Source organism: Fringilla coelebs, assembly GCF_963513975.1.
Source record: "Fringilla coelebs genome assembly, chromosome: 5".
Classification (NCBI taxonomy): Eukaryota; Metazoa; Chordata; class Aves; order Passeriformes; family Fringillidae; genus Fringilla; species Fringilla coelebs.
This window is the reverse complement of record NC_140033.1, coordinates 57380314-57398102: the sequence shown is the minus strand read 5'-3', so window position 1 is coordinate 57398102 and position 17789 is coordinate 57380314. Positions and strand designations below refer to the sequence as shown.

Below are 17789 nucleotides of genomic sequence, written 5' to 3'. Positions count from 1 at the left end.
TTCATATTTTGCTCAGTTTTTGGAACAGATGTAACTGGGCTGAGTTCATCTATAAAATACAGGGGAATACTGATACAGAACATATTTTGTTATTATTTTTCTGCTATGCAAAGTTTCTAGTTTCTGTGTGATGCTCTATCATCTTGCTGTCAAGGCTTTTCAAAATGTTCTTTCAATAACTGATTTCAGTTGGTGAGGAATCCAAGGGTATTTTAAACTCATGTTCTTTGCAATGTCTGTGAGAGACACTGGAGGTGGCAATGATTAAATATATTTCACTATTGGAGAACAACAATTTTCACAAACAGATTATTCACTTTATATTGCAACACCCTCTGCCATGAATCAGTATTTAAAGGAATATAATTTCTGAATACATATATGAAAATATATACTTGTATACATATATCTAGAACAAAAACTACTTTAAAATGAATCCTTGCTCTGCAATGAAAGTGCTCTGGGTTTAAGGTTTTGTTTGGGATTTGGTTTTTTTTTTATCTACAGATGCTGTAAAACAGTCTTTAGTAAGTGTACCTGGAATGTCCTCTGGAACAGTTCTTGGTGCTGGAAGTATAGGAACCGAAATTGCAAATGAAATATTAGAATTACAAAGGTAATAAATGCAAAACACCATCAATAGGCTTTTAGGTAAAGATAGGCATGAGGAATATGTGATTATGTGAGGGTTGCTCCAGTTTCATTTTTATTGTATTATATGTATAACATTTTTTAGGTTGAGCAATAGCATTATGAGATATCATTATAATTATGTCAGTCTCATGCCTGGCAGAGCACATGACTGTGCTGGTGATTCAAGAGAGGAAGAAAACTGTGCTCAAGGAATAGAATTGTGACCCGTGGCCTTTTATGATCTCTCCTCTGTTTTCTGCTACCAAAACTTGGAGCAGGATAATTTAGAATCTTGAGGAGAATTTAAGACATTATTGTTTCAAATTATCAGACTCGTGCTTTGTCACTGGGGAGGTCTGGTGGGTTCTGCACCACACAGTCTGTTTTTCAGTGTTTGATTAATGTGACCTGGTAAATCAACTAAACACATGCAATTTTAGGTTGCATTCTTCACCCTCTGGAGAGTTAAGTCCGTCACATCTCCTCAGAAAGTCACCTTCTCCAGCTTTAACTATAAACTGCAGTGATGTGAGTACACCTCTGCCTGTAAGAATCCAAAATGGAAAGGTTAATGTCAGCTCACAACCTGTGTTTGAGCCAGACTGCCCTGATTTGTTTTTGTCAATGTGTACTTTTAATCTTAATGGTTTTGAAGAGACTTTAAAAAAAAAATCTGCGCTGTTTTGAAATGTTTAAAATTGTGACTTGGAAGGTATGACTTACTTATGCTGAACTCTCTAAATTATGTAATGTCTCATCATAAGGATAATTTCATCATATTCATTGAAGATTCTTCTTGATTCTGGGCTTTGGGATCCCATTTGTTCCTAAAATACTTTTGGAAAGCATTTCACCTTTATTAATTTCCTGGTAGGATATACACAAGTCGGGCAATCCTAGGAATTTCTCCTGCAAAATTACATGTATGTGTTAAATAAGACAACTATCAGGAAAAAAAAATTATCTTTTTTTTGGGTTAGCATGACTTCTATCTCTATTGCTATGATGAATATAGTTTAATGCATATTGAACCTAGGAGGTATGAGGGCTTTTTTAATCTCTTAACTGGAATGTTTTGACAGTGACAAACATCAGGTCACTGGGAATTTGTAGTTTATGGTAGTGGATGTGGAAAGTGCAAACCAGTACATTTGGTGCTGGATTTATTTACTGAACACTGAGTTAGACCCTCAAGCAGTGCCATCGCTGTGAAGTACCTTTGACAGCTGTGTAAGTCACAACTTTTATTTAAGTCAGGTCCAGTGCCATATGAACTTATAAAATATTTGTTTCTAAATGCAAAATATCTGCCTGATGAGGTATATTTTTCACTTTCTTTAATCAATTCTTAATAATTTGACAGGAATCTATGATGTTTCTGTAATGTAATATTCATGACTAAATTTAGCATCTAATTCTGACCTTTCTACCAATTCTGCTCTTTCAGGTGCCAAATAAAGAGTTGATTCAGTTATGTCCTTCAGAAACAGAAGCTCTGGAGAATTCAGAACAAACCCAGGGTGCTATTCCATTTCCCAGTAATGAACCTCTCCTCAGTAAGATTTATTTCTCTTGGGGGTATTCTGGGGGTTGCAGGGCCTGACATTTCTGATCACTGGTGTCATTTCTGAGTGCACCATGTATAAATTGTAAAGAGATGTGGCTGGCTGAAGATGAGAGCACTCTGAAAACAGATGTGTTATTGCTGCAAGGCAAACAGCAAAATTTGGTAAGTGAGGCAATCTCATGACAAAAAGCAACATCTGTAAGTGAAGTTTACCATTGTATTCTTACACTTTCATTAAGCACCTTACTGTTCTCTCTCCAGGACAGAGATAGGGAGGGAAAAGTATTTCAATGCAATGTCAGGGAACTTCTTGGAATTCGTGAATTATTGTCCTTTAGCCCTTTACCTCTTTCTAAGCTGCAAGCTGGGAGTAGTTGATACAAAGGACTGCTCCAAATGGGAGCAGAAATTTTTTTTTATCTTTCCCTTGTTAAGTTTGTTTGGATGCAGGATTCCCTGGCCCTGTAAGAGGAAAATGCCACTGCATTATGTTTGACATAAAAGGCAAATGCTGTAAAAGCCATGTTTATGCTGATCCTGTATCTCAGCTCTCAGAAACTTTTCCATCTTCTTCTTCTCCCTCATTTGCCAGGGATTTATTTGTTTATTTATAACCTACAGCTTTCTTCTGGTTGAACTATGAGCCTTTTCAGAAAAATTTAAAAACCCAAACCCTGACAGCCCCAAACCAACCAACCAAAAAAGAAAAACACTGAAAAAGAAACACAAAGGAGAAAAGGCAAATTTTTTAATTAATTGGGAATTTTTTAATAATTGGGAAAAAATAATTAAAAACAACCCCAACAACACAGAACAAGAAGGAATAGTGTTAAACTAAAAGGGAGTCAAGTTAGGGTTTTTTTAACATAGAAATATTTGCTTTGACTTCAAAGGCAACTTCTGCTTCAAACCAGTTCTGTTTTGCAAGATGCCATGTTCTCAGTGCTTCACAGTGCTCATGCCTGCTTCAAGCTCCCTGTTTTAATCACTGTGTAGGTGGCAATTCCCAGCTGGACTTCGATGCCATCTGTGAGAACGATGACACTGCGATGACAGCTCTGATGAATTACCTGGAGGCTGACGGGGGCCTGGGAGACCCAGCCGACCTCAGTGATATCCAGTGGGCTCTCTAGAGCTGCTTCTGGGAGCAAGGAATGTCAAAAATCCCTCATGCACAACTACCCTACATCCTCAGTACTGTATTGGAGTTTTCTAATGGTTCTTTTGAATTCAGACTTGCTGTCTCTGGATTTTTAAAGACTGGAGCCTTGTTCAGAGGGAGACATCTTCTGCTGCACCTATGGACAAATGCAATATTTTTTTCATGATGAGGAAACCTTGAAATTTTAATATTGAACCATCTGTAACTGGAATGCTTAGAACACTTTAGTATATTTTTGCTAAGAAGCTTTAACCAAAAGGTACTGTACAATGTACAGGATTACTTTTTCTTAGTTTTAATACTTCAAACTTTTATTTATTGTTTTTGTTTCAAGTTGCAGAATATTAGTTATCTGTGTTACTTTCTGTAGAACCTACTGTACTTATATGGTTTGAGAATATTTGTAACTATTAAATTTAATTGAAATAACAATTTGCACACACTACAGTTGTAAAATAAGGTATTGTAATTCTCAGATGATGCAGTTTGTGATTCCTTGCACTTCTCAGCAGTGCAATTTTTGCAGTCAAAGGTGAAAATGAAGCCTACATTTCTGGGAACAAGGATTGGGGTTGGATCACCAGAATAAACAGAAGAGAATGTTTTGAGAAAAACATTCATTTTCCCAGTACACAAACATGACAAGGGTATAAGAAAAGAGCAACAAACTCTTAATTACTGTTTTGTATTATTTGTAATGTGTTATTAGAGAGGCAGTGCATAGAACCAGAGAAAAATAATGCTCTATTTGTAATAAAGCACTTTGGTCTTGTCCCAGGTTCTTTACTAACTAGAGAAGTGTGAATGGATATTCTTGGTTCCAGAGTGAGGCTTGCACTGTCTGTTGGTGAAAAAAATGTTAAAAGTCTGTAGCATCTTCTATGTTTTTGAAGAGATTGAGAGAATTTTCTACTGCTTGAGTGTGTGACTTTTTAAAATCTCTCTGTACTATAGCTTTGTAAGTAAATGCTGTGCAGGATGATCTTTTGGGAGCAGCTTTTGCAAGGATTGTATCCCAGTTACAGCAAATGACTCAAGAACATGGCACTTTAGAGGTTGCATTAGAACAACATAGCACTAATATAGCAAGAGGATCTTTTTATCTCTGGTATTGAAGGTTTAAACAAATTTGTGCATAGATTATATATCATAAAATTACTGATTTTTTCCATGTTTTCTTCATGTTTAGGTATTGGTTTATTTTTTTTTTTAATTCAGGTAATGAAAGGAAACTATTTGAAGATATCTGATAGATGTGCATCTTTTTAATACAGGCATTTAAATGTAGGGACAACCCTAACTTCTCACTCCAGGTGAGGATGGCAGCCTGGGCTGATGTTTTTAGGAAGGCTGGAGTTGGGAACAGATGGATGTGGCTGTCACTAGATGTCATCCTTGTGCTGCTGGGGAGCCACCCTGTCCTCGTGAGGACACAATCTGGACATGAAGTGGCTTCCTCTGCTTGACATTATGATCATATGACTCCTTTGGCAAACGATTCATTTTTGGTGATGGTGATTTGCTAGAATGGTCCCTTGGATTGATTTTTTTTCTTTTTTTTAACTCTATAGAATTTTTTTTTTTCATTTAATTTGGGTGCCATTTCCTGCATTCAGATCTCTTTCTTACATACATGGGGCCAAAATCATCAGTTCTCTTGCTTTATTAGAATAAACTTTTCTGCTTTTTCTGAATTTTGGGCTATATCATGGAGCAAAGTGGAAGAAATAAACAGGCACTTTCTAAGAACTGATAGAAATCTATTTGTATAAATGAAACTTGAGATTCTGCCATTGTAAAATGCATTTTCTCTTTTTTATTCTAGAAGTAAATTCTAAATAAACCAGCAAATACTGTAACTCATAGATAAATGACTACATAAATAACTTAAAATTATACAGGCTTTATTAGAACAGTTTTTTAACTAGATTAGTTTGGAAACATGGCAGCTGTTGTTACTGCAGGAGCAAATTAATTCTTTCACAAGATTTATATAAGTGTCTAGACTCAAACCACTATTTTTGGATTCTTGGCTATCCCTAAAAAATAAAACCAAAAATGTGATTTTGATTCTTTTGCAATCAATGGCAAATATTGTGATTTTTCAATTAATTTATTAGATTTTCCCTTTACTATTTGTAATTTTTTTTTCTGGCTTAAAGCAGCCTTTTCAAGAAAAAGTGTCACTTGTAAATATTTCTGGTGAAATTAATAGATATTTTTGAATACAATTGCGATAATATGTGCTTATCTTTGTTTATATAACAACAGAATTCTAGTAAGATACTGACAGTTTGTTCCTGGCATGGTGCAGGTAATGGTAGGATGTGGTTAAACCAGGTCAATAAATGCTGTTTTGATGCCCTGCTGTTAGTCTGCTGGCAATTCTGTCTAATACTGAACTGAAATATAAAGTACTTGTTCTTTCAGATCCCAGGCTTCTTCCTCAAAACATAAACAGGGATGTGGAACTCCTGTGGATTTTGGTAGCTCAGTGTGATGCTCCCCAGGCAGGGAGAGCCTGTTATTGAAGCTAATGTGCATTTTTGGGTATTCAAACAGCTTCAGAACACCCTCGTGCCCTCCAGGGATGAACTCTGAAGGTGTCCACACACTATCCCTGAACTTTTCCATTTCCTGTTGCAAGCACAAAGCCTGTGAGGAGCAGCTGAGTGAGCTGGGAATGCTCAGCCTGGAGAAAAGGAGGCTCAGGGGAGACCTCAGCACTCTACAGCTCCCTGACTGGAGGTAGGTGGGGGTCAGACTCTGCTCCTGAGGGACAGGATGAGAGGAACTGGCCTCAAGTTGTGCCAGGGAAGGTTCAGATTGGATATTGGGGCAAAAAAAGGGGTTATTAAGCATTGGCAGAGGCTGCCCAGGGCAGTGGAGAAATCATCATTCCTGGAGGTGTTGAAAAGATGTGCAGGTGTGGCACTGATGGAACGAGGGTAGTGATGGATTTGGTGGTCCTGGGTTATAGCTGGACTTGATCTCTGATGTCTTTTTTCGACCTAAATAGTTGAGTACCTCTGAACATTTCTCTCTTGGTGTTCTGGGGGCAGGGAGCATCCTGTCTGTGCTTTTGGGATTCACTTGTAGGGTATGGGCAGGTACAGTGTTGTTGCAGAGACCGATTCCAGGTTTCTTTCCTGTGGTGCTTTGTAGTTCTGGAATTTGCTGTGGATCTTACACTTTTTAGAAAACTGGAAAATTTGGTTTATTCACAAGCATAAAAGGCAAAAGTAATTTTAATGACTGCTCCCAGCAGGGTTTCTGTTCGTGATCCAGGGACAGAAAAGAGAATACAGTACCTCAGCCTGTCTGATCTTTAAAGGTAAGTTCAGGTGTGTGGGCACTGCACATAACTTTTTATTATTCATTTGTTTTCATGTAGAACAACCAGAAATAATCACACAATCTTTGGAAATAGTAAAAAGTTTTGTGGGAAAGCTCTACCTTGGCTGTTGCTGCCGCAGTGCTGACCCTGTCTGGGTGGTAACTTTTCTTTCCCGGAATTCGCAGATTCCAAGTGTACCTGACCCAACATCTGTTAGGTGTCCTACCACACTCAGGGAGCCTTGTCACAGCGGAGAGAAAGGCACATAATTAATGGGCTCTTGGGTAACACTGTTAATGGGTAACAGTGAGGTTTATCAGGGTGTTCCTCGAAGGTGCTGTAAGGTGAGCAGCAGGACTCTGGACTCTACAGCAGCTCAGGGAATGTGCAATGCTTTTAAACAAAAAAATCTGACTTCAAACATTGCTGCTTTCATAAGCCTAACAGATAGGGAAGGCAATACCACTGGGCCTTTGATATTTAGCAAAATCCTTTCAGATGCGTGGATAGAAAGTCTTTGAGAGGAGTGGTTACATCCTTAGACTTCACCTTGTCACAGCAGGATAAGCAAATTGATTTCTTAATTACACAATCATGGAATCTCGTGTGTTGGGAGGGGGCCGTCAGGATCAGAGAGTCCAACTCATGGCCCTGCACAGACACCCCACAATCCCACCCTCTGCCTGAGAGTGTCATCCAAACACTCTTGGTGCTCTGGCAGCCTTGAGGCTGTGACCATTCCCTAGGGAGCCTGTTCAGTGCTTAACACCCTCTGGGGGAAGAACCTTTCCTGATCTCCAGCCTGACCCTGCCCCAGCCCAGCTCTCCATTCTCTTGGGTCTTGCCACTGGTCACCAGAGAGAAAAGATCAGTGTCTGCCCCTCCTCTTCCCTTGGGCTTTATATATATTTGATTTGCCAGGTCTTCAAGAATTTTAAGAATTTTTTTTTTTTTAACCTGGAAATGCGGTTCTAGTATCAGATGCTGTTTTCAGTATCATTGAAGAGATGATGAATCCCTTATCAAACAAAAAGCCAGGTGAGCTCAGTGTTGTTTCTGCAAGCTCCAGTCAGCTTCTAAAGATTCACTCTGAACAGCTCTGGGCTGCCCACGCCTCATTCTCCATGGAATGTGTGTTCCAGCCCCTCTGGTGCTCAGGATGCCCATTCTGCTGGGGGCAGCAATGGACACAGGCTGACTCCTAAGAAAATTGTTGCAGGAAGAGCAGCCTCTCCTCTTGGGCTCCTGCTAGTTCAATTTGCAAATTTCTGTTTGATTTGTGGATTGCTGCTTGTGGAGCTGGAGGAGCCAGCAAAGAGTTGTTTCTGATCTTCTGTCTCTCTGTTACTTACGACCACTTAGGTCTTTATGACAGTGCTCCTTTATGAACCTCCAGCTTTAGAACCTTTTAAATCACAACAGTTTTCAGGGCTGCCTTGCTTGTGGTTTATTACAGTAATTTACTGCCTGCTCCTAGATTGTCTTTTAAAAAAAAACAAAACAAGTTTCTCAAGTGTAACCTTTCCTGTCCTGCTTTTGATGACAGCAATGATTCAGAGTAATGGAAAGACAATGGTCTGGAACACTCAATCTTTTCAAGCAGTTGTGCTATTGCCATGGTATGGATTCCTCCAGCTGAGCCTGATGTGATTCCTGTTCATCTCAGGAGGTTGTCTCTTGCTCACATTTTACATAAAATATGCAGCATCTTCTGATTTGTAACACTGCTCTTTGTGATTTCCAGATCCACACTGACACAGCTCTGAGGTTCATGCTGGAGAGGTTTCTGCAGCTAATTACATTTTCACCCTCACAGGTATGTGAAATTTTATGGAATACTTCCTTGTCCACTGGAAAAGGAACTGGAGTTTGCTTTTTCTCGATTTTCAGGGGTTAATTACACAAGGTTCCAGATCAAATACTCAAAACTGATCATCTGAAACTGAGCACCCAAAACTGGGGCAGATTGGTCACTTCTTAAACGACCTTCTGCTCTTTGGGGGGCTGAAACCAGAAACTTCAGGACAGAGAAACTTTAGACCAGAAACTGCAGCAGAACCAAGACAGGACAGCATCTCTTCCACCAGTTCAGCAGCAGGTTCAGTGTGCAGGGCTTTTCCTTGTGTTTTCAAACACTGTGGGAAGAGCCAGGGATGGGACAGCCGAGGTCAGAAATCTGGCTGTTTTGGGGATACAGTTTGGGAGCATTTTGTACTTCAGCTGCTCTGGATTATGAGTCCTTTGGGCACTGAATCTCTCCTGTCCTTTTTAGGAAGGGATTGGAGGGAATTTAAACACGAGGAGAAAGGTTCAGGTATGGATTTGACAGCTAGAAATGGTTTAGTGCAATGCAACAGTGCAGTGCTTTGTCCCAGGACTGAGCATGGTGTCACACCGAAGCTCAAGGCCAAAACAGTTTGCTGTGTTGGGTATTTAACAATCAGGATACTTCAGGGAGGAGAAAGCCAGGACAGCTTTGTCAGCCCAGCTACAATAGTTGGTCGGAAGAGCAAACATTTCCAAGGTAATGACTCCCGCGGCGCCGGTCCCGGGGCCGCGGGCGGAGCGGGGCGGGCACCGAGCGAGCGGCGCGGGCGGGACGGCGGCGGCTGCCCGGAGCCGGCGGAGGCGCGGCCGCCCCGGAGGGCGGCCGCAGGTAAGGGAAGTTCGCGGGACCCGCTCCGAGACCGCTCGGAGCCGACTGCGGCAACTTGGTGTCCCGGCGGGATGAGCCCCGCCGTGCCCTGCCCCGGCGGCTCCTCCTCTGCCGCCGCCAAGGCCCGGGGCCCCGGCAGCGGGGCCGGAGCCGGCCCGGGCCCGGGGACGGGAGCGCCGCGTGTGCCCGGGGCGGGAGGCAGCGGGGGGGCTGCGCCGCCACATCCCGCCAGCCTCTGTCCCCGCTCCGTATCCCTGTCGCCGTGCCCCGCCACATCCCGCCGGCCTCTGTCCCCGCTCCGTGTCCCTGTCGCCGTGCCCCGCCACATCCCGCCGGCCTCTGTCCCCGCTCCGTGTCCCTGTCGCCGTGCCCCGCCACATCCCGCCGGCCTCTGTCCCCGCTCCGTGTCCCTGTCGCCGTACCCCGCCACATCCCGCCGGCCTCTGTCCCCGCTCCGTGTCCCTGTCGCCGTGCCGTGTCCCAGCCCCCTGCTCCCGCTGCGTGTCCGTGGTCTCCCCTGCATGTCCCTGTCCCCCTGCCGCCTCCCTTTCAGCGCTCCCGACCTTCTGTGCCTTGTTGCTGTGCTGGACCTGACGGAAGTTTTCGGGAAGTTTTGGGGGGAGGTTGGCGTTCTCCGATTTAATCTTTTCGGGCTCTAGTAGGACGCTTCAGGCACTGGCGCTGTGAAAGTGCAGTTATGAGTTTTATCTAGAGCTAACAAATGTGGTTTGATTTAAGGCCTGGGGTTCTTACATCCTGTAATTATTTTTTCGAGGTCTGTTTCTGTTCGAGCCGTGACTTCTCGCAGCTGAAATAGCTGTGCTTGCTCGCACCGTGGCTGCGTGCAGCCGGAGCTGTAAAAAGCTGCTTTACACCTCCGTGCCTGTTGCTGCGAAGGAAGGGAAGCTTTGCTGTTCGACGCTTGGCTGTGCTGTAACACGTGTGTGCTCCCTGGTGTGAGTGAGGAGCGCAGGGAAGAGTTTCAGGCTGGCCTTGGCTGTGCCGAGCCTTCAGGGGCTCTGCGGGTTCTCCTCATTGCGGCCCGGGCACAGCCGCCGCCAGCAGCAGCACCGTGGGTCGGCTCTGTGCGATTGCACCGGCAGCGCGTTGAGCAATACAAGTGTCGCTGCATTCCAAAAAGTAAACAGCAGAAATGGGTCACGGAGTGGGAATATTCTCCGTGCTTCCACTGTGGAGCTTTGGGGAGAAAGATGTCCCAGAGTGTCAGCTCGGCATTTATTGCCTCTGTTAAAGGGAGCAGCTGTATCTTGAGGATTTACATTTGTGAAGGATGTAAGTAGAGGTTTCAGTAGAACTGGTGCTCTCAGTGAGGCAGCACGGCAGGTTGGTTTGGGAGGCGTTCTGGAAAGTTGGAAAGCAGAAATCTGCTTCAACTCTCTGTTTCAAGTGCAGCAAAGATTTTGGCCTCTGAACTTCTTCAGATCACTAAGAAATGAAGAGCCAGAGCATTCCCTACTTTAGCTTAGTACCCATCCCAGTGGAGTTTTGAATTTAGCACAGCTTCTTGAAAAGCAGTATCAGAGATCAGCTGCTGGCAGTGACAGTGACTGCCAGTGGTGTGCTGTGGTGCTCACACATGAGGATTGATGTTCCCGTGCCAGGAGGGTGAAGTTGGTGTTTCTCTCCTCCCTGAAGGCAGCGGGAGCCCCACCTGTTTGCCTGGCTGTGAGGGGGGCCCTGAGGAGCAGGTTCCCTCTTTGGCAGCCCATGTCCTGCCCTGAGCCCTGGAATTTCATCCATTTGCTGCATCTGGGTGTAAGAGTTGTGCTGAGGGATGTTGAAGTTGGTTTGTCCTGTGCACTTGTGTGTGGAGCGAATCCAGGCTCTGCTTGTCCCTGACACTCAGGGTGGAGCGCCTTGAAGCCAGGGCTGTCCCACGGGGCAGGACCCGTGGTGAATTTCATCTTTTTTCCTACTGAGATGTGAGTCCTGTTTCCTTTCTGGGTTGTGTTGCTGGGGCAGTGTGACACAGACTGCAGGAAGGAGAGGGGTGCTGCTGGAAATGTCTGTGCAGGTGCACGGGGAGGCTTTGCCTGTGAGCCGTGACAACAGGAGGGTAATTGTTAACATTCCTGAAGTGACAGCCATTCCCAGGAGCCTGAGGTGCCCAGGTGGTGCTGCCGGCCTGGCTGCTCCCGTTGGTCCCTGGTGATGAGCAGGACAAAGTCTGGTCACTGCTCACTGGCCAGCTCAGGGTGGCCTGAGGACAGGCAGAGCTGTGAGTGAGGAGATGCTCGGTGCAGCGTCCTTTAGGAGGTTTAGTCTCCTTAATCCATCCAAGTGGGGCTTGTCTGATGTTTCTTTCCCCACCTAAAGGAACACTTTCAGTGAAGTGGAAATCCTTCCCCCGAAGAGCTTTGAAACCAGCGAAGGTTTAGTCACTTTCTTACTGCTGCGATTGCATCAAACCGGGTCTTTGGCTTGCTGAGCACAAGGGAGTTGCTGTGAACCCCTTGGAAGAACTGATTGTTTTTCTTTGTTGTGCTTTGTGTGTTTTTCTGGGAAGGTGGAGGGAGCACAGAGAGGGGCTCAGATCCCAAATCTGGGACAGATGTTCCAAAAACACATCCCTGACTCCTGAGGTGGTTGAAAAGGAGTGCAAAACCCCCCAAATGCCTGAGTGGGGAGTCTGCTGTTTTGCAGTAGTTTTCAACAGAGAAAGTAGGAGCCAAACATTAGGCAGGATTTGGGTGGGTGATGAAGTATCCTGTGGTTTTAGGGGTGGTCAGTAAAGCTCCTGTCCCGCTGCTGAATTTGCCCTTCCTCAAGGAGATGCTGGTAGCTTTGGCCTCAGCTGCTAAATGGTGATGTGCAAGTGAGGTTGGTGTATCTGAGACAGCTGCTTCTTGTGCTTACCTTGGTGATTGTCAGGGCTTCAAAGCAAAACTGAAGTTATGTGGCTGCTTTAAAGTGTGCAATTATGATCTGACCCATTTCTGCCTGGCCAAACCACATCTCTAAAGTTACAGAAGCTAGGAACAGGTTTATTGCAAGGTTCAGGCAAGTTTTGTTGTGTTCACTCTTCTTGAGTGGAACGTGTGCATTCAGCTGTGCAATAAGGATACATAAAAACACTTAATATCTTCATAAGTAAAACTACTTAATACCTTCCTGTACTTGTCTCTGTGCATGTACTTCTTCTACGTGTACTCTGTCTGTGCTGACAGAGCTGATACTTCTGGAGAGAGCTCCTCACCAGAGCTGCTGGCAGGGGGAATTGTTTGTGGTAAAGTGAGGATGCTCCTGTTCCCTTCTGTGCCTCTGCCTCATTAAGCAGTGCAAGTTGTGTCAAGGAACAGCATCAGTGGCCACTTCAGCAGCCTCTGGCTTGTGATGTTTGAGAGGAGATAAAAATAACCAACCCAGTGACTTTAAGCAGCCCTTATATTTTGATGGTAATCCCTATTCCGGCAGGCACAGTGTTGTAACTCTTGCATGAATAAAATCCCCTTGCCAAATGGTACCTGTGCACAAAAGGCTCTGAGGTGGGGTGTGCTGATGCTGGAGCCAGCTGCAGCAGCATCTGAACTCCAAAGTGGAGAACTCTGTGCTGCCAGCCAGCTGTCAAATTGTGTCACAGATGGGAAAAATCTGATAACCACTAGTGTGAATCTCACTCTTTTAAATCCCAGTTCTCATGGCTCCAAATGTGATGGATTTGGGAGAAGAACTTTGCTTTCCTGCCTTGTTGCAGACACATCAAAGTAAGAGGAAAGTATAATGGTCTGGTCTTCCCTGCCTCGCCAAAGACTGATCAGTTCTGAAGCAGAAGCATAGGGAAAAACAGGGTGTATTATATATGTCAGTGTAGAATTAACCGCAGATAGTTCATGGGCACTGCAGTGGTTGTGAAGGAGCTGCAACACACACAGTTGATGGTTGGTAACAGAAAAATAACTGTAAAAATAACTGTAAAATAACTGTAAAAGTATACAAACTGCCAAACAACCAATCCCCCAACCTCCTCGTTCTTAAATCTTTCCCTTGTTGTGCTCTGTTATGGAGGACAGAAACAAGAACACACATGCATGTACCCAATCAGCACCAGGATCTGTTTTGGGGATGAGGGAGTGCTGTTCCTTTCCTTGGTCCTTTGGGAGGCAGAGGATGGGGGAACGGGAGTTTTGCCACCTGCCTTGGGGGACTCTCTGAAGTCCCAAAGCCCCACAGAACAAACATTTGTGGTTTAATATCCCAAGGATGTTAAAAGGAGATGCCAAGCCAGGAATGGGAATGGACCACGGAGCAGGGTTGGGATGCTGCCCAGCAGAGGGGCGACCATCCAGAGGGTCCCACCAGTCTGTCCCTGCTGCCCAGGTTTGGGATGAGCAGGCTGGTGACTGTCCCCTGTGTTTGCTCCACAGGATGAGGAAGCCAACCCTCCTGAGGAGGAAGATGAAGAGATGTGGAAGGATGGAGACAGTGGCCACCAAAGGCTGGGGAAGGCACAGAGCCAGGTAAAAGATGGTGCCTTCCTACGAGGGGGACTTGTCTGTCCCATTGGAATTCAGGGCATGAGGTTAATGGAACAAAGGGATTGAGTTCATTTTCTTACTCAGGTTCTCATGTGCCTTAAAGACATTTGTGAAAAGGTCATTATCCCTAATGGAATCTCTGAAGAACAGGGGTTGAAGCTTTCTGAAGTGGCCCAAACCTGCCTGGATGTATCCAAATGCAGCCCCTATTTTTGCGTACAGCTGGGATGAGAGCTCAGCTGCTGTTACTTACCAGCTCCCAAGTGTAGCTCAGAGGCTGCAGCCCTGAAGAGGCAGGCTGTGGTTAAACAGCCTGAGGTACCAGAGAGCCGGAGTAATTCCCTAGCAGGTAACCCGGAAGCTGCATTCCAAACTTTTGTCCACATTTATCTCCCACATGGAGTTGCCCAAAGAAGCAGAGGTGGGGTGTTCCTAACAAAGGGACATGCAAATTCATCCATGGTAGAGGGCTTAAAATTCAAGTGTGTGTGTAAGTTCCTTTAGGACAGTTCCTCTTCCGTAGCATGAGTGGAATTTAAATGAAGTATCCAAATCCTGACAAGCTTGTATGACGTATGAACTCCCAAGCCTCTGCAACTGTTTTACAGCCAGGAAGGGAGACAGGAGTTTGGAGTCTCTCCCTTAAAACTGGCTGCTGGTTTGTTTGACCAGGCATAGGAAGAATTGTGTATTCCCTGGGGCTGTTCTTATGGAGAAAGGTTTATTTATGTGCCCTGGGTTTATTCAGTGTATCTCCAAAATGATGGAAACTGATTTCATTGAAATGCCAGGGCTGCCAAATCCTTTCCCCAGCCAGAGCTCAGAGCCAGCCTTGTGGGAAGGGGTTTAATCCCCATTTTCCCAATCCCTTGAGGCAGCAGCACTGGAGCACTTGCACCCAAACATGTCCAAGGTGCTGAGTGCTGGCAGAAGGCAAATCCAAGGATTGGACAGTAGGAGTTTGCACTGCTCCTGTGATCCCAGACCTGGAGTTGTGCTTTAGAACTCCCAGGAGATGCTGCCTCACTCAAACCCCATTTAAAGTTCAGCGTCCCTCCTGGGTGGCTCAGGTGCTTGGAACAGGGTGCTGACAAGGCCAAGATTCTGAATTCAATCCCCACATGGATCAGTCACTCATCACTGTTTGACTTGATGATCCTCGTGGCTGTTTCAAACCCAGAAATAAAGAGTAAACAGTTTTCATGGCTTTTTAAACCCACGGTTTTTTCCATCGGGGAGTGCGAGCCACAGAGAAAGTGGGGGAGAGGACGGAGAGCATCAAGTCTCACCGGGCAGGTGTCGGATGAGCGGCTGGAGCAGGACCGAGCCCAGGCGGGGCCCCGGTCCCTCACCGAGCGCAGTCCGGACTCAGCCCCAGCGCCCGGCCCGGAGCGGCTCCTCCCGCCCGCGGGACCCGATCCAGCGCCGCTCGTTCCGCGGGGCCGCGGCGGGCGGGAGCCCCCGGGGTTCGGGCACGGGGGAGGGGGCGGAGGGTGCTGCTCTGCTCGGGGGTTGCGGTGCTCTCGGAGCTCCGGGCCGGGGGCGGCTCCGCATCCCCGGGGCGCCGCGGGGCCGCACCCGCACCGGAGCGCGCTGCTGCCGCTCCGCGCCCGCCAGGCGGCGCCCCACGGGCCAGGGCCGCGCTGAGGGGGCGGCGGCGGCGGCGGGAGGGCCCCGGGGTGGCACGGGCGGTGTCCGCGCCCCGCCCTCTTCCAGCCGCGATCCAGCGCCCGCTCCCGGGAACCGCCGCCCTCCTCCTGGGATCGGCACCGGCGCGGCCCCGGCTCCCCGCGGCCGCACCGGGACCCCAGCTCCGCGCCGGCCAAAGAAGCAGGAGCATTCGTTCGTTTGTCTGGGGATTTTTTTTATGTGTGCTCACGCTGCAGAATGTCGCGACCCCCTCTGCTTTCCCCTACCCCACCCGTCCCACTTCCTCCCTCTCTCTCCCCGGGCCCCCGTCCGGAGGAGAAAGGAGGAGGGGGAAAGGCCGGGAGGGAAAGACGCCGCCCCCTCTGCACCGGCCCATCCCCCGGACTCCCCCTCTGCCCCAGGACCCCCTCCTGAGGAGGCCCCCTCCCGCCCCATGCCCCCCTCCTCTCTTCCCGCCCCCACCCCTAACCTGCCCACACCCCTCCCGCCAGGAGCCCCCCTCACACCCCCGCAGTTGCTGTGTGGAAGCCGGAGTGCCGGCGCTGTGTGTGAACAGCACTGCGGACCCGCCGAACGGGTCCGGCCCTGTGTGGGGACTCCAGCGAGGGCGGGGGACGCCGGGCTCCGGCCCTCTGGGCTTTATTCTCCGGCACCCCGAGCCCCGCGGCTGCCGGAAAGAGGGAGAGGGAAAGACGGGGAGAGGAGCGCAGCACGCACAAAACTCCCGCCCGCCCCGTGATCTGGGTGAGCCAATGGCGGCCGAGGCGATTTCCGCCTGGGGACCCGCGCACCTGAGCAGGGCCCGGCCCCGCCCCTGAAGCCGCGGCCCCGCCCCGGTCCCGCCTCACGGAGCCCCGGCCCCGCCCTGGCCCCGCCTCACGGAGCCCCGGTCCCGCCCCGGCCCCGCCTCACGGAGCCCCGGTCCCGCCCCGGCCCCGCCCCAGCCCCGCCTCACGGAGCCCCGGCCCCGCCCCGGCCCCGCCTCACGGAGCCCCGGTCCCGCCTCACGGAGCCCCGCCGTGCCCAGGATGGGGCTGGTCCCATCGCTCGCGGCCGCGCCTCTCACACCCGGGACGAGCCGGGGCTGGGACCGGCTCTGGGACCGGGGTTTCGGGTCCGGGTCCTGCCCGTGTCCGCTGGGGGTCCCGGGACCAGAGGACCGGGGCGGGATTGGCGCTGGGATGGGCACCGGGCTCGCCGCGGGCGGGAGGAGCCGCTCCGGGACGGACACCGGGGCCAAGCCTGGCGCTGCCGCTTCTGCCTCGGCTGCGGCCCCGCCGGAGCTCCGGGACGCCCCAGACCCCGCCGGGCCCCGCCGGGGCGGGGGAATTTGTTTTGAACTTTTTATCCAGCCTAGGCAGATAACTCTCATGGAGAAACCCCAAAAATAAGAGATATTTGGGGACGGGGGGTCGGGGCACGGGCATGAAAAAATTAAAAGCCCATTGGGAAAAATAAATCTGTGGAACAGCTCATTTCCAATCCTGGACCAACTTCTGTGTGATCGGCTGGGATTGATTCCAGCTGCTCCTATGGGATTTTTGGCCCGCGGGACTCTTATGAAGTGCCAGGTACGGAGCATGACAGGAGATAATGGGAAAACTCTCTGGATCAGGCAGTGTCCCAAAGAGCTGGCAGTGTCCAGCATTCCTGGCTGGAATTTGGGGATCTCAGCACAGCCCTTCCATGGTGTCCCTGTGGACCTGGCAGTGCCCAGCATTCCTGGCTGGATTTGGAGGTGACAGCCCCCCTTCCGCAGTGTTCCTGTGTCTCTGCTCACCATCCCTGCCCAGGGTTTGGGGGTTCCAGCACAGCCCCCCCAGCACATCCCGCTGCTTCCTCAAGTTCCCTTTACCCAGGATTATTTTTGGGGTGGGGGCACCCAAACCCAGCAGAATTGGCTTTAACCAGTTTTGGGGGCTCTCCCCTCTCCCCTCCTCACTGAATTCCTGCTGCCAGATCCCAGCCTGAGGCTCAGCTCCCCATCCCCTCAATCCCTCCGAGGAACCGGAGTTGGATTTCCCAATCCAGCAGGGCAGCAGTGCTGTTCCTCCTCACTGCGTGTCTTGATTGTAGTAACTGCTTAAGAAATAATTCAAAGAAATTTGGAGAATGAAGAGACAATAAGAGCTGCCAGCTCCAACCAAGGGCTGCTCAAACCCCTTCTCATTATTTGCTTTAATTAACCAATGCAAATGAACCAGTCCAAACCACATAAATATGGTTTTACTCTTTTTAATTGAGTTCTAGAGAAATATTGAAAAATACAAAAAACCCCCATTTTTAAC

General features: G+C 48.2%; 1 protein-coding gene across 1 annotated transcript in view; it reads left to right on the top strand.

Annotated features, from left to right (window-relative positions):
* Positions 1-5664, top strand: part of BMAL2 (basic helix-loop-helix ARNT like 2) — a 31267-nt gene extending 25603 nt beyond the window's left edge. The window contains exons 14-17 of the mRNA XM_084205601.1: positions 508-616; positions 1074-1161; positions 2081-2189; positions 3197-5664. Of these exons, the coding sequence (XP_084061727.1) occupies positions 508-616; positions 1074-1161; positions 2081-2189; positions 3197-3333 (443 nt within the window). The 3' untranslated portion in view covers positions 3334-5664. The remainder of the gene's footprint in view (positions 1-507; positions 617-1073; positions 1162-2080; positions 2190-3196) is intronic.
* Positions 5665-17789: the final 12125 nt, after the last annotated feature.